The sequence below is a fragment of the Trichosurus vulpecula genome, chromosome 4 (assembly GCF_011100635.1).
Source record: "Trichosurus vulpecula isolate mTriVul1 chromosome 4, mTriVul1.pri, whole genome shotgun sequence".
Lineage (NCBI taxonomy): Eukaryota > Metazoa > Chordata > Mammalia > Diprotodontia > Phalangeridae > Trichosurus > Trichosurus vulpecula.
The window spans coordinates 135,566,086-135,581,917 of record NC_050576.1 but is presented as its reverse complement, the minus strand read 5'-3'; the positions used below and the strand labels follow the sequence as shown (position 1 = coordinate 135,581,917).

Sequence of the window (15,832 nt, the reverse complement as noted above, 5' to 3'; positions counted from 1 at the left end):
ATTCTTAGGGAGCACGAGGGAGGGAGGAAACGAGCGGTTGAAGTTGGGGGGGGGGGGTACCCCCGTGAAGGGCGGGAAGGGAGGGCTTTGGCGGCAATTATCTGACAATACCCCAGGGTTCTGGGGATCTAGGGCGGAGCCCACGTTTTTATTGCGGGGGCGCTGAGTGTCTATGGAGGGGTCTTTTGCGCGGGGGGTGCCCGTGTTTTCGACTCCCGCTCTCCCCATTCCTGTATGGCTAGAAGGACGTGCCTAATGGAAGGCGCAGCGTCTGCGGCAGCGCCAGGCCTGCTGTTTTTCTCCATTCTCTTCCCTTCCTTTCCCCTTCTGATCCAGGCGGTTCTTCTTTCCCGCCGCCGCCCAGCGCCACCTGGCATCTCCAGGGCGACCGGGCCGGCAACAAGATGGCGGACGATAAAGACAGCGGAGGTAGGAAACCGCCAATGGAAGGGAAGAACCGGGCCTGGCTTGCTGAGCGTAGCCTGAAGCCCAGAAGGCAGCATCCCAGGGGGATCCCCCTTCCTATGCCCCTTTGTACGTGCCACCCCCTGAGGGAACTGGGCGCCGGGTACGGGGAATGGGGGGGTGAGTGGGGAGGTGGTGACCTTGGCCCCGCCCAGCGCGGGAGTTGGGGAGGGAGGGGCGCCTTGGTTCTCCTCCCCCTCTTCTTTTTCTCATACTCCCCCTACCTTTCATCTCCCCTTCCTTCCCCTCCCCCAGGCCAGGCGCGGTGCCTGAGTGCGACGCCTCGGCGCCTCCCGCCGCCCCCTCCTCCTCTTCCGGGAAACTGTAGCGAGCCCCCACCGTCCAGGGGGCTCGGGGACAAAAAGATGGTGTCCCGGTGGTTGTATTGCGGATGAAGATCGCGGCGTCCGCCCTCTAGGCCCCGGGGTCCGGGCCTCTGCCCGGCGGGGTTCATCCTGGATCCTCTTTCCACCTCCCATCGCCCCCAAGCGGCCGCGTCAGGCCTCCTTTCTTGTCTCTCTGCCTGACGACCGTTTGGCGGCACCATTTTGCTTCCCGCGGAGGAAGGCGAGGGCGGGAGGAAGGGAGGCTGCGGCGATTCCCTCCCCCTTCTGCGCCATGAAGCGCCTGTAAGGCCGCGCCTCTGCCCTGCCTTGGGTTGTCTGTGGAAAGAAAGCCAGACCGGAGACCTTTATTTATTTATTTGTCTGTGAGAGGGAAAAAACCCCCTACACTCGCTCTCCCCAGGATCTTGATGGAGGAAGCGCGTTCAGGAAGCCTTGCTAGGGGGTGGGGCTGTCCGCCCGAGAGGCTGCCCTTCCCGGGCTCACCTCGCAAGCAGGCCCGAGGATGCTCGCGGGCCTCGGGCACAGCAGGCCTGCCTCCCCCCCTTCCCCGGCCTTGGCCCGTCCTGCCTTCCCTGCGTGCGGCCCCATCTTCAGCCGCGTGCAAGCCGTCATGTTACCTCCTCGTCCCCCGGAGGGTGCCTCACACATAAAAAGAAAGGGCCCAATCTGAAAAACTGGCTCCTGGGAAAAGAAGGCCAGTCAAGTGCCCCGGGCCGGGGGCGCGAGGGGAGCTGGGCGAGCCTTCAGAGACGTCCAGGGCCGCAGAGGCGCAGTTTACCTATTGTCCCGTGCCAGGCCCTGGAATAGGGGATCACCGTGTCACTGGACGTTAAAACAACCACAAAAACCTGCCTTAGGGCTCAACACCGGGGAAAAAAAGCTTCCTTGGCTTCCTTAGCCCAAATCCCACCAGCATGCCCCCCTCCCACGCGCCCCCCTCTTAATTCTAGCGCATTAACTTCATTATTTCCAGTTTATTCTGTCAATAATTTGTTTTTACATCATTGCATATTGTCTTCCCATTTAAACTCTGAGTTCCTTGGGAGCAGGGGCTGTTTTTTGCCTTTCTTTTTATTCCCAAGGCATATTAGACACAGTGCCGGGCATATAGTAGGCTCTTAATAAATCTTTGTGAAGTATTTAAAGCCTAGTATTAAGTTACTAGACCATATCCCATTATATATTTTAAACATGACTGTAGTCCTATTGACATTGATAAATAATTTGCACTGATATCCCCTTTGGACTAAGCTTCTTCGGAGCAGGGAATTTTTTTTTTTTTTTTTTTGCCTATCCTTGGATCCCCAACTCTTAGAGAATACCTGGCATGTATAGTAGGTATTTAATAAATGCTTGTTGAGTATTTGAAACCTAGTATTTAGATTACTAAACCACTTGTTTAATATTTTAAATATTACTATAGTTCTGTTGAGGTTGATAAATGATTTGTACTCTGAAAAATCCCAGCAAAGCAATTGGAAAACAATACTTATTAATACTTAGCACCTTAAAAGATAAAAGCATATTATCAGCATTTGTGGATCTTGAGGTGGGCTGTGGAAAGAACCCTGAAACTAGGAAAACTGAACTTGAGTCAATCACTTAACTCCCTCAGACCTCAACATTATTTTCATCTGATGCCTTTAAGTCCCCTTCCAGCTATGAATTTCTGCTGTGCCACAGAAAGCCAATTGAGACACATATACATCTGCTGTAATAATTTATCCATTTTTAGCAGTAATACTCTTTGGAATTAAAACAGACTCTGGCCTCAAGGAAATTACATTTTTTTAACACTAAAATTTTTAATTTGTTTTTTAGTTTTTACCATTTGCTTTTATGAGATTTTGAGTTCCAATTTTTTTTCCCTCCCATCCCTCTCCCCCTCCCCAAGATGGCAGGCAATCTTATATAGGCTATTCATATACAGTCATATTAAACATGTTTCCACATTGTTGTGAAAGAAGAATCATAATAAAAGGGAAAAACCACAAGAAAGAAAAAAATATGGTGTGCTCTGATCTGCATTCAGAATCCATAGTTCTTTCTCTGGGTGTAGGTAGCAGGAGTTTACATTCTTTTTTAATAAAATGTATGAATATTGCTATGCTACCTTTCCTAAAATGTATGATGTTAGCTTTCAGTGATGCTGTTTACAAAGTACAATACTACAATGTAGACATCCCACAAGCGACTTATTTTTATATTAATTTTTCAGCTACATCAAGAAACGCATGTAGAATTTAGAAGTTGAAGGGGATTTACAGTCAGCATGTTTCAATGGAAAGAACAATGAATGTGGAATCAAAACCCTGGGTTTGAATGTCATCCCCATCATTTACGTCACAAGCCCCTCAACCTTTCTAAATCTTAATTCTACCATCTGTAAAAGGAGAGTAATGATAATACCACTTCATACATCCCCTTGTTGTTGCGAGGAGGAAAACACTTTAAAGCTGTAAAACACTATCAGATTGTGAGCGATTATTTTCATTAGTCTAATACTCTTCCTTTATAAATAAGAAATCTGGCTATAAAGGTTAAATGAGTTTCCCTAGGTCTTAACGGTTAGCTGGCAGTGAAGCAGGAAATAGAACCTGGTTTGGTTACTTTATTTAGCAACGCTGATAGAAGTAGATACTTGGGAAGACATTGGGAAGAGATTTGTCGGCAAGTGAACAGGTTAATCATGGATATTTGTGAGCTATTTTTGTTAGTAAGAGAACACTCCAAAAAACAGACGTTTAACTTTGAAGCAGAGAGGGCTTGAGAAGTCATTTAATCCTCCCTCATTTTAAAGAACAGTGGGAAGTAGAAAGGATGCTGAATGTGTGATCAGAAGACCTGGATTCATCTCCTGACTGTCATTTACTGCATCCTCTGTGACCTTTCATAGGACAGTAGACTTCTCTGGCCCTCAGTTTTGGGCTGAACAGGGTCAGGTATCGGACAGCTTTAATTCTATATATGAAGTGATTTTTCCCAGAGTAGAAAGAGGACCAGACTGGCTTCTAGGCCTAGCCATTAATTAGCAGGCTTTAGGGGAGTTATGTAATCTCTAAAAGGAGGGGTCTGGACTAGACATCCAAGGTCAGGTCTAGCTCTAAGATACAACCCAAATATCTCCCAATTTCTCGTCTAGTGGTCTTTCTATTTTGTGACATGTCCTGCCATTTAATTAAAAAACAAACGCAAAAACAACAGCAGGTGATGTAATTACTGAAAGGATATGCAAACATATTATGTATAAATATAAATAAAAATTTTCATCATAAAATAAATGAGGGAGCTGACCTATAGGCAGCTAGGTGGTAGTACAGTGGGTAGAGCACTGGGCCTGGAGTCATGAAGATCTGCATCCAGATGCAGCCACAAACATTGTGACCCCTGTCTGCCTCAGTTTCCTCAACTATAAAATGGGGATAATCCTCACAAGTTTGTTGTGAGGATAAAAGGAGATATTATTTGTAAAGCACTCAGTACAGTGCCAGATGTACAACAGGAGCTTATTAATAATGCTTGTTTGCACAGGTGGGGCTGGGGGAGGGGCAGAAAGAAATATCCAAAGGAATTCTTTGACCTCCTATGTTCCTCATTGGCTTACCAGAAGATCAATGCGTTTGAAAAGGATTGCAGCTTCCTTCCTCTGCTATATAAAATTCCACAGTCTTAAGCCAAGTACGGTAGAAATAGTGCTGGATTTAAAAAATGGAAGACCTGGACCCACATACTGGCTCTGCAACTTAGCTGTGTGACCATGGGCAAATCAATTAACCTTTCTGGGTCTCAGATTCTTTATTTGTAAAATGAGGAGGTTGGACTAGATGACCTGTTAGGTTCCTTCTTAGCTCCAAATTTGTGATGGGGTCCATCAAGAACCAGTCAGCTGCTGGAACTTTGTTGGTTCCCAGTGATTCAGCTCTTTCCCCACACCATTCAAAGCAGAGATTCAGGCATGGCCATGAGGCAGAGAGATCCAATGGGTTTTGTACCCTTTTTGTGTGAGTGAAAATGACCACTGAATCAGTTTGAACACTGTCAGTAAGCCCTGTAGAAAATCTCTGTTAAAAACTCCAAACTTACCGACTTGCACAAAACGTTATAACCATCAACAAAAACAATCAAACATATAAAATGAACTAAGAGCATACATTTAGTTTGTAAAAAAAAGTGACTTTTTAAAAGAAAAATTAAGGAGTTAGACAGTAGGTGTTTCCGAGGTACCCACTAGTCCTTTCTCCCTCTTTATCTTCCTTTAAGATTCTGTTTCTGTGAAGCTTATCTTGATCTCTACACACTCTAGTGCTTTCCCTCTTTAAAGTTTTGCCTGAGGAACACAAGCAATGGAAATTGTAAAGAGACATTAGGTTTATTGTTAGAAAATACTTCTTAACAATTGGAACTATTTTAAAATGAAATGGACTTCCTCAAGAGGCAGCAGGTCCTGAGCTCCCTGCCATTGGAGGCCTTCAGGATGACTTACCACTTGTCAGGTTTCTTATAGTGGGGATTCCTTCAGGTATGGGTTCCACTAGATGGTCACTCAGATAACCCAACTCTAAAAGTCTGTTTTGCACCCTCCCGTAGCAGATTACAAGTTCTCTAAAGGGCAGGAACCATTTTGCTTCTGCCTTTCCAGCCTCAGCATTTGGCACAGTGATTTGCCTATGGTAGGCAGGCACATAATAATGTTTGATGAATTTTAAGCCTAAGCACCTGGCAGCACAATTATATCATTCACAAGTATGGAAGTTGGAGCAAAAGACACAAGTGGGGGAAGAAGACTGATAACATAACTTTGGCCTTTGCTGAGGCTGAGTCTGTAAAAATTTGCCTGTGATTTTGTAGGCTTAGAGAATGGCTTGAGGCTCCTAGGAGAGATTTGACCTTGGTTACACAGCTAGGACTAGTCAGAAGCAAGATAGGAACTTGAGTCTTTCTTATACCACTCTCATCTGCCATGATGCCTCAGAGTTAAGTATTATTGAGCTATTCAGATTGAGATGTCCAGCAGGCAGTTAGAAATTTGGGACCATATTAGTCCAGCATTCTGTGAACCCAAGAACATATGAAATACTTAGAGGAAGGACTCTGCTTGGAAAATTGGAAAGCAGTTTGATTTAAAAAAAGTTTAGATGAAGATCTTATGCTAAAATTAGTTCCAAGTGGAACATAATATAAAAGGTCATATCATTAAAGCATTATAGGAAATTGGAAGGAGATACCTTTTACAACTATTAGCTGAGGCAGAATTCTTAACCAAACAAAGGATAGAGATGATCACAAGAGATAAGATAGACCTTTTGATTATAGAAAGTTCAAAAGCTTTTGTATGAACAAAATCAATGCAACTAGGATTAGAAGAGAAACTGTCAATGGAGAATAAATATTTGCATTAAATGTGTTTGATAAAAGCCTGATATCTAAGATATATAGGCAATTAACACATATGTAAGACCAGGTACCATTTACCAATATGCAAGAGGCTAAGGGATGAGAGCAGACATAACTTGTGTAAGGATATGTCTTCAGGCTAGGCCTAGTCATTCACTCTATTGCTATTGCTGAATGGAATGTTAGAAGTGGGATAGATAAATTTTGCTAGTTTTAGCATTTTCCTTCCATTTTTTAAGCGAGTTTACACAGAAGTTTTTTTTTTAACCAAAAACCTATTAATTATACTTCTTTATATTTTTGAATCTTATTTCAGAGCCTCATAAAATATTATTCAGAAAAGGTCTATCTTTTTTTATTTTTAAATTCTAAACTTAAACACCAAAAAAGAGAACACATATAATACAGCTGAACACAAAAAGACTGTATATGAAACTATGAATATCCATGTTATACTGATCCTTAAAGCATATAAGTTAGGCATGTTATTTTCAAAACTATTTTTGTTTCCTTTTGTTCTCTTCTGTGCATTAAAAAATGTTTCAATGGCTTTCTTTTTGTAGTATTAGTATTACTAAACTTTGCTCTCCCCCAAACTTATTATTTTAAAAACTAAAGGACATTCCCCAATTGATATATGGTCAAAGGATTTGAACAGGCAGTTTTCAGAGGAAGAAATTAAAGCTATCTATAATCATATGAAAAGATGCTCCAAATCACTGTTGATTAGAGCAATGCAAATCAGAACAACTCTTAGGTACCACCTCTCTCCTGTCAGATTGGCTAACGTGACAAAACAGGAAAATGATTAATGCTGGAGAGGATGGAGGAGAATTGGAGCACTAATTCATTGTTGGTGGAGTTGTGAAACCATTCTGGAGAGCAATTTGGAACTATGTCCAAAGGGCTATAAAAATGTGCATACCCTTTGACCTAGCAATACCACTTCTAGCGCTGTATTCCAAAGAGATCATACAAATGGGAAAAGGACCCACATGTACAGAAATATTTATAGCAGCTCTTTTTGTGGTGGCCAAGAACTGGAAATTGAGGGGATGCCCATCAATTGGGGAACGGCTGAACAAGTTGTGGTATATGAATGTAATGGAATACTATTGTGCTATACGAAATGATGAGCAGGGGGACTTCGGAAAAACCTGGACTTCTATGAATTGATGCTGAGTGAATTGAGCAGATCTAGGAGAACATTGTACACAGAGCCACAGTGTGCAATGACTGACTTTGATAGACCTAGGTCTTCTCAGAAATGCAAGGACCTAAAACAACTTCAAAGGACTCATGATAGAAAATACCATCCACATCCAGATAAAGAAACATGGAATCTGAATACAGACTGAAGTATACTGTTTGCTCTCTCTTTTTTTTTTTGTTCTTCCCATTCTTCTATACAACATGATTAATGTGAAAATACGTTTAGTAAGAGTGTATATGTAGAGCCTATATTGGATTGCATGTCGTCTAGGGGAGAGGGGAGGAGAAGGCGGTGGAGAAAATTTGAAACTTATGGAAGTGAATGTTGAAAACTAAAAATAAATTAATTTATAAAAAAAAACTAAAAGGAAAAATAATAAAATAACATCTTTTTAGCAAATAAGCATAATCGTGTAAAAGAAATCCACACATTTTTGACCACATCCAAAAACCTATGTCTCTTTCCACACCTTACTCAGTCAGGATGTGGTTAACATCCCTCATTAGGGGTATTCTGTAGACAGAGTTGGTCATTGCAGTAGTCTCACATCCTTGTTCTTCACAGTATTGTTGTCTTTGTCTTTGTATAAATTGTCCTGTTGGTTCTGCTCGCTTCACTGTGTAACAGTCCGGCCTACCTAGGATCCTGTAAAATTGTCTCTTTCATCATTTCTTATGGCATAATAATGTTCAATTACATCCACATGCTGTATTTTGTTGAGTTATTTCCCATTTGATGGGTACCACTTGTAGATTCTGTTTCTTTTCTTTTAATTTCCTCTTTAGGACTAGGAACTTTGTTTTGCTCGTGACTATTTTCTTCCTCTTAACCTCCTCTTTTTTTTTTTTTGCTTATTTCCCTTTTGAAATTGATGTATTTCTGCATTTCTCTTCATGTGTGTATATATTTGTGTAATCCTCCTTTGTCCATTTCAGATGAAGTTCATGTTCATCTGATGCTGGTTCTCCCCATTCCATCCTCCATATTTATATATACTTCTCATAAATCCCAATTAGGAAAAATGGCAGATTCCATCCCTTTTTTCTCCTTTTTTCATCAGTGTATTTCTATTTCCTCTCTTACAACCCCAACAAAAGGACCTGCGCATCTCAGTTTCTCTGTTTTTCTAAATTAAATCCCTCAATACCTTTTGAAGCCATTAAGATCCTGAGGGAAGACTTGATTGTTTTCCTCATATTCGAATGTTATTATGTCATCATGCAATTGCTTCCAATTATTCAAATAATTTTACCTTTCTAGCTTTTTCTTGTGTATTTCAAAGTGATTACTCAGCTCTGGTCTTTTTATCAGAAATATTTGACAGGCCACTCTTCCATTAAAGGTCCATTTTCCCCCTCCATGGTTATACTCTGCAGAATAAGTTATTCTTGTGTGTAAGCCTATATGTTTGCCTTTTGGAATATTGTATTTCAAGATCTCCTCTAGTTGATGATAGAAGCTGCCAGATCTCATAGGATCCTGACTATATAGTTCCTGGGTACTTGAAGCCCTTCTTGGGTACTTGCAGTAATTTTTCTTTGATATGGAAATTGGATTTTGGCTATGACCTTCTTGGAACTTTAAACTTTCAAAGCACATAGACTTTTTTCCCCTAGTTCCAAATTCTCTTCCTTCTTTTATCTCCCTTTCCCATTGAGAAGGCAAGAAAAACAAAAACCATTATACATACATACACACACACGTATATGTATATATATGTGTATATTATATATATATATTTTTTCAGTGGATTCTGTCTTTGGTTCTAAGAGATATGGGTGATTTTCATTTATGATTTCTTTAAATATAGAATCCAGAATTTAAAAAAAAATCATGATTTCCTAGGAATCTGATGAGTCTTAAATTATTTCTCCTTGACCCTGTTTTCCAAGTCAGTTTTTTAGATATCAGATATATTACATATTTATTTTTTCAGTCTTTCTATATTCTAATTTTTTTTTTTGTCTCATGAAGTCATTAATTCTTATTGTTTCGTTCAGTTTTCAGGGAGTACATTACTTGGGCAAGGTTTACCACTTTCTCTTCTAAATTATTTTTCCCTTCCAATTCCTTCTTCCAGAATTTTGATTTCATTAAAAAAATTCTTCTTTATTTTTTTCCTAGGTATTCATGCAGTCTTTGTGGAAAATCATTTTTTTTTTTGAGGAAGTCGGGGTTGGAAAAAAATAATGAAAAAAAATCCATTTTTTTCCTATAAGTCTTTGCCTAAAGTTGTTATGCAGTTACTTTCACCTTCTAGGCAGGATTTTGGGGTATCTCTAGAGCTATGGTAATTTTTTTATGCTGACCCATGTCTTTTTTGCTTTACTCGTTTTTCTAGGTTTAGTTTCTGAACTGGGACTTTGTGCCAGGGCCAGGCTGCATCTTCTTTGTGTGGGTATGAAGAGGTTTTTTGTAAATGATGATTGTAAGGGAACCATATGTTTCTAGGGGTGACTGCCGCGGCCCCAAAATACCTACACGCTGGGTCCTGCCGAAAGAATTCGACTCAAGCCTTCTCAGCCAGGGGAAAAGACAAAGTTTATTAGGGATTCACCATAATAATATGGGTTGTCTTAAGAAATCCCCCCCCTCCGCCTTGTGACGCCTGTTTCCACAAGCGGGCCAGATTCAACCTACTGAATTAGATTGAATCTGAACACCTTCATGGAGGCAAGATGGAGATTATATACACAAAGATTGTAGGAGGGATTGAGGGGTGGTCTGGGGTGACTAGAGGAGGGGTTTAGGGAGGGTCTTGAGGGGAAGTCTAAGGAAGATAAGGTGGAGCCAGAGTCCCGGATCCAAGATAGTGAGATATCAAGGTTGGGAAGTAACTGTAGGTATGCATATCTAAAGTAACAATTGAGGGAGAGATCTGGGCCCAAAGACAATGTGAGGCTTGTAGCCTTAGGGGAAGGCCAGATCCAGCCAGAAGACTCAGGGACAGCTCAAGGGGGCTCCCAGAGACCGCACTCCAGACTCAAGGGGGTTCCCAGAGACTGTGCCCTCATCAGGTAGGTAGGCCCTCCTTGGTCTTGCCCTGAAACACGTGGGTTCATGTACAGACCTCTCTGTCTTCCAAATTTAGGCCCCCCTGAATCTTTGGGTTCAGAGCCTTGAATCTTCTATAGTATCTCAGAACAGTGCTAGGGACCTCAGGACCCCTCAGTGCTGGGGGCTGTTCTGGTCTGAGCGATGCTATGCTGTACTTGTAGCTGCTGCTTCTGGTGGCATGCAATGGACTCAGTGTGGATTTCAGGTCACCCTGGGGCTTTCTTAGGGGATCCTGTGCTTTTGCTGCCTCCAGATACACTGCTTAGGAGGCTAGAGTCATGGCCTATCTGTAATCAAGCTGGGAGGCTGTAGGTTTGTTTGCCTCCCCTGGAGCTGGCTTTACCAGAAACTCCCTTTCTTAGTGCCCATGAGCTTCTAGCTGACTTTTAAAGCAGCTCTTGGGTGGAAAAAGTCACTTACTGAAACTTCACATTAGATTTTTTGGTCCTTGGGCTGGTGAGAATTTTAGGCTTTTGTTGGAGTAGGCAGCCAGTTTTGGGGGGAATCTCCTTTATATATTAACTTCATTGTTTACAGAGCAGATATTTATCCCTTGACAACCCTCAGCTTTGGACAAAAGTAATTATACTCATTTGGTCAAATAGCAACAAATCCAATGGATGCTTTCGTTTTATACCTTTAGGACTTAGTAATTACAGATTGTTAGTTTATAATTTATGCTCTTTGATGTCTTGCTTGGTAAGAATTTTTAAATCATCTACATATTTGTGCCTCCTGCCAGGTTGTAAGCTTCAATAAGACAAAGAAATTCTGTAGGTGTATTGTATTTAAGAAAAAGAAGAATGTTGTGATCTCATTGGGGGTTTTCTTGGCAAAGATACTGGAGTGGTTTGCCATTTCCTTCTCCAGCTTATTTACAAGTGAGGAAGCTGAGGTAGATAAGGTTAAGTGACTCGCCCAGGGTCACACAGCTAATAAAGTGTATGAGGCCAGATTTGAACTCAGATCTTCTTGACTGGGTCTGGTGCTTGATCCACTGTAGTACCTAGGTGTCTGAAAAAGCAGAAAAGGACAATTAAAATAAATAACGGCTAAGTTAGGGCTGGGTATTCTAATAGCTCACATTCATATAGGGCTTTATTCTAAAGGTCTTTTTCTACATCAACCTTGTGAAAGAGGTGTAGTATAAATATATTTCCATTTTACTTATAAGAAAACTGAGGCTCAGAGAAAATACCCATGTCAGTTCTAGTCTTGTAGAAAAAACATTTGATGAGTAAAGTTTGCACTGTACAATCCATCTAACAAGATGGAATTTATTTGGGCCAAATGTAAAGTCTTGTACTTTCTCTGGTTTAAAAAAAACTGCACAGGTAAATAGTAGGAGAGACATGGCTAGGTAGTAGTGTAAAGAAAAAAAAGTAGAGATTTCAGGCTTTTTATAGACTCACTATGGGCTGAAAGCATAAGGTGGTTGTCAAAAAAGCTAATGCAGTCTTAAGCTACAGGAATAGAAGTGTGTTGTTTTCTATTAGTGGTATTTTGTGCTGTTCAGCATCCAGATGGAAGGAGTATTTTGGAGAGCCTGGGTACCACACTATAAAGAAGGACAACGATAAACCGGAACAAAGTCAGGGAAAGGTGACCAGCATGGTGAACCGGAAATCATGTCACGTGAACATTGAAGGAGCAAGTGATGTTCAATGTAAGGAAGACAGTACTTGGGGAGCACATAATAGCTATCTTTAAATATTTGGAGGGTTGCCTCATATAAAAAATATTTAAGTCATAGAATTTTAGAGCTGCAAGGGACTAGTTTCTCATTTAAAAATAAACGAGCAACCTGAAACCCAGAAAGGTTAAATCATTTGCCTGAAGTCACGCAGCTGTTCAGATTTGGCTTATTCTGTTTAGTTTCAGAGAGGAGAACTAAGACTAAGGGGTATAAATTTCGGGGACAGATTTTGATTTAATATAAGAAGTTTCATTCCGTTAAAACTTTCTGAATATGGAACTCTTTGATTGGGTAGTTAGTTCCTTGTCACTAGGAATGTTTAAGCAGAGCCTGCATGACCGCTATTGGGGATATTTATGGAGCATATTGCACATGTATTGAATTATTTTTTTCTCCACTTAATTTTTTTAAAATTTGGAATTCAAACAGTACCACCAGCAAAAAAGAGTAGTTACATGTACACAGCAGAACACAAACAAGGATTACATTTGTTTCATACTGTTTTCTTAAAAAAAAAAATTCCACATACTTTCATAACTATCCAACTTGCTTGTGCTTCCTTCTGTTCTCTTCTGTGCGTTTGTTTAGAAAAGTTTCATTTAACCTCTTTTTTTTTAATCACTTGCCTCCCTTTCTCTTGCCTATTCTACCCCTCATTAAAAACCAGGAGGAAAAAAAAATCTTTGTAATAAAGATAGTCAAGCAAAGTAAATCTACACAACAGCCATGTCCAAAATGGATTGTCTCTGGGCCTTGAGTCTATCGCCTCTCCAGATTATTTAATGTCCTTTTTAGCTCCTTCAGCTTCATGACTTCATCTGTTCTTAAGTATGATTTTCATAATTTTTTAGCTGTATCTTTTCCCATAGGTAAATGAAACTGAAATTATGATGTAAATCAACGGGGAAATATGGATTTGTTTTACAATTTGTATTCTTCGCTTCTGTTGATGTGAAGTGAGTCATAATTATCCTCCCCCGAACGAGATAGATTTAAGAGGCCTCAATGAAAAGAAAGACCACTGGATGGGGAAATCAGAGAGGACCAGCCTTGCTCCTTAATCCATGTAGGAACTTTACTCTTCCCTTGTGAGACTCAATTTCTTCATTTACAAAATTAAGAGATTTTATTAAGGTGTTTTCCAGCTCTGAATCCTTGGATCCTATTGTAGGGCCTGTGGTCCTTGAAGATTCTAGGTTTACAGTCAAAAGCTCTAGGTTGTAGAAAGGCCTCTGCTGCTTAACAGCCGCGTGAATATGAGTAAGCCACATTGCTGTTCAGAAATTCAGTTTCCTTATTTGTGAAATGTCTTTGGTGGTTGTGGAGGGGAAAAGCTTTGTAAACCTTGAATTGCTATCTAAGTGCAAATTACTACTGTTATTAGCCTTGATCTTGGACAACAAAACTAATTAGTACTCCTCTTTATCAGATAGATTTCTTTACTGCTTTGGTTTCTTTTATTTGTCATATGTATTTGTCACATATCATATATATCCTGTATTTGTCATATGTCTTTAGGTTTTAGTCAAATTCCACTTAAAATACATTTAGTTTTAGTAGTAAAGGCATATCTAATTTAATACAAAAGAATCACTGAATTTTAGACTTGTAAGGGAACATCCGGTAGTACCAATCTCTAGTCAAACCCTGGATTTTACAAAGAAACTGAAACCCAAAGCTGCTAAGGGACTTGCCCAAGATCACCCAGCAAATGAGTGGTAGAATTTTTGCAAGGAGGAGCCAGGTCGTGCTTCTAGTCCACTGAATATCTTCATGAAATAGGTGCATTTTGCAAGAAAGTTCTGTTTTAAATGGATTAATCTATTTTAAAGAACCTTGTGGCAAATCTATGAAGTGAATAATGAGCTTATGATTTATCGTTTATCTTAAATTTGCATTTTTGCTTATTAAACTGAAGAATAAAACTAACTTACTATTAAAACCTTACTCTCCAGTGTTATATTAACCAGAATGTTGTGGAAATAGGATTTTACATGTTCCCCCAATAGAGAACTTGAATCTTTTCTCTAGAGCTGATTCAGAGGCTGACCAGAAAGGGATAGCCTGCGTTTATAGAGTGCTTGAAGGTTTGCAAACAGCTTTACAAACATTGCCTCATTTCAGGCTCCTAAGAACTGTGTGACCAAGGTGCTATTATTATCCTTATTTTACAGATGAGGAAAATGATTGAGACAGGGTAAGTGACTGGCCAAAGCTAGTAAGCCTCTAGGATGAATTTGAAGAAAGGTCTTCCTCATCCCAGGTGAAGCGCTGTCTGGTGTGCCACTTAGCTGCCTGAGATACTGAGAATACTGAAAAGGCTAGGTTAGTAGGGAGGAACTGCTTATTATTCCTACAGATTTTTTTGGGGGGGGGTGCGACAAGGGAAAGGATGTCAGAGTGTGTTATATAGCATTGGGTACCATAATAATGGTGTTTTACATGTAGTGAAAAAAAAGTAAACACTAGAAACTTCATCAATCCTAGGATCTATGAATTTGTGTATATACTTCCTCCACTGATGTAAATATAACTGTTTACAGTACTTAGTAGATTTTCTTTATGAATAGTTCTGGTTGAAAAATCATTACCCTGTAGTGACCTGAAGAGGAGTACCTATGAACTCAAGTAGATTGTTCCTTAGACAATAGTCTAGTCACCAGGCTTGTATTTGAAGTATTTCCATTTTGGTTGATCATGCCAGAGCTTATACTCAAATTAATAGCCTTCGAGAATGAAGAGTTAGCTCCATGCCATGATGAGGGATCAGAGGAAGACTTTAGAGGGGAACTTAACATGCCTGAAAGTATTATAGCTTATATTGGTATAATACTTGGTTGTTTTCAAAGTGCTTTTATACAAACTATCTCATTTGATTCTCAACAACTTTGTGAATTTGTTCTCAGATGATCTGTTTTTCCCACTAACAATGCAGAATTCCCTTCATCTGTGCTTGCTTGTACAGCCCTTATCCACAATCTCCTCAGTATGCTGGAGGCTCTCCTTAATTTCTCCCCATTTCAAAGGTCCTAGTGGAAGACTCAGCTTGTCGTCTTTCTCTCTTGCTGTGTGACCAGCCCATTTTCATGACATCCTTGACTCCTGTTTTTCTTCAGAATTCCACGTTGTGTCTATTGTTGCATCCTGCTCACAACTGTCATAGGCCTTTCCATTAAGCCCTGTGTGAGAACTACTTTGGAAGCAGTGAGGGTTTCCTACCTTTGGCCTTAGGGCAATACTACTAAAATGTTAGCATTGGAGAGACAGGCCTTTGCTTTAATAGGATTTTGTAGGGAAAGGTTTGTCCCCCTCTTTTTGCAGTTGGAGAATAAGACCTGTAGAGGTCTTGACCATTATGATTTGCCCATGGTCAGATAGGTATTTGGTAGCAGAACCAGGACTCAGACCCACATCTTATACTTTCAAGTCTAGTGCATTTCCTAACTGGAATCCAGTCGAGTGATTATGGAGAACTTCAGTGGGTTTTGAAATCATGATTAGTACCTGGACATTCCTTCTCCAAATCTAGCCCCTACTCTCTTCCCCACCAATCTAATACCTTTCTAATAATCAAGGATAATCAACACACAAAATGACTCTGGGCAATTTTGAATTATTATAGGCATAATGAATGGGTCCCCATTCAGTAATTTTAGGTTT

At 40.4% G+C, this 15,832-nt stretch overlaps 1 protein-coding gene across 2 annotated transcripts in view; it reads left to right on the top strand.

Moving 5' to 3' along the window:
* Positions 1–392: 392 nt before the first annotated feature.
* The window catches only part of EFCAB2 (EF-hand calcium binding domain 2), a 104,613-nt gene continuing 89,173 nt past the window's right edge, over positions 393–15,832 (top strand). For both annotated transcript variants that reach the window (XM_036756173.1, XM_036756172.1), the window contains exon 1: positions 393–429. In XM_036756173.1, coding sequence (XP_036612068.1) covers positions 405–429 — 25 coding nt within the window. In that variant the 5' untranslated portion in view covers positions 393–404. The remainder of the gene's footprint in view (positions 430–15,832) is intronic.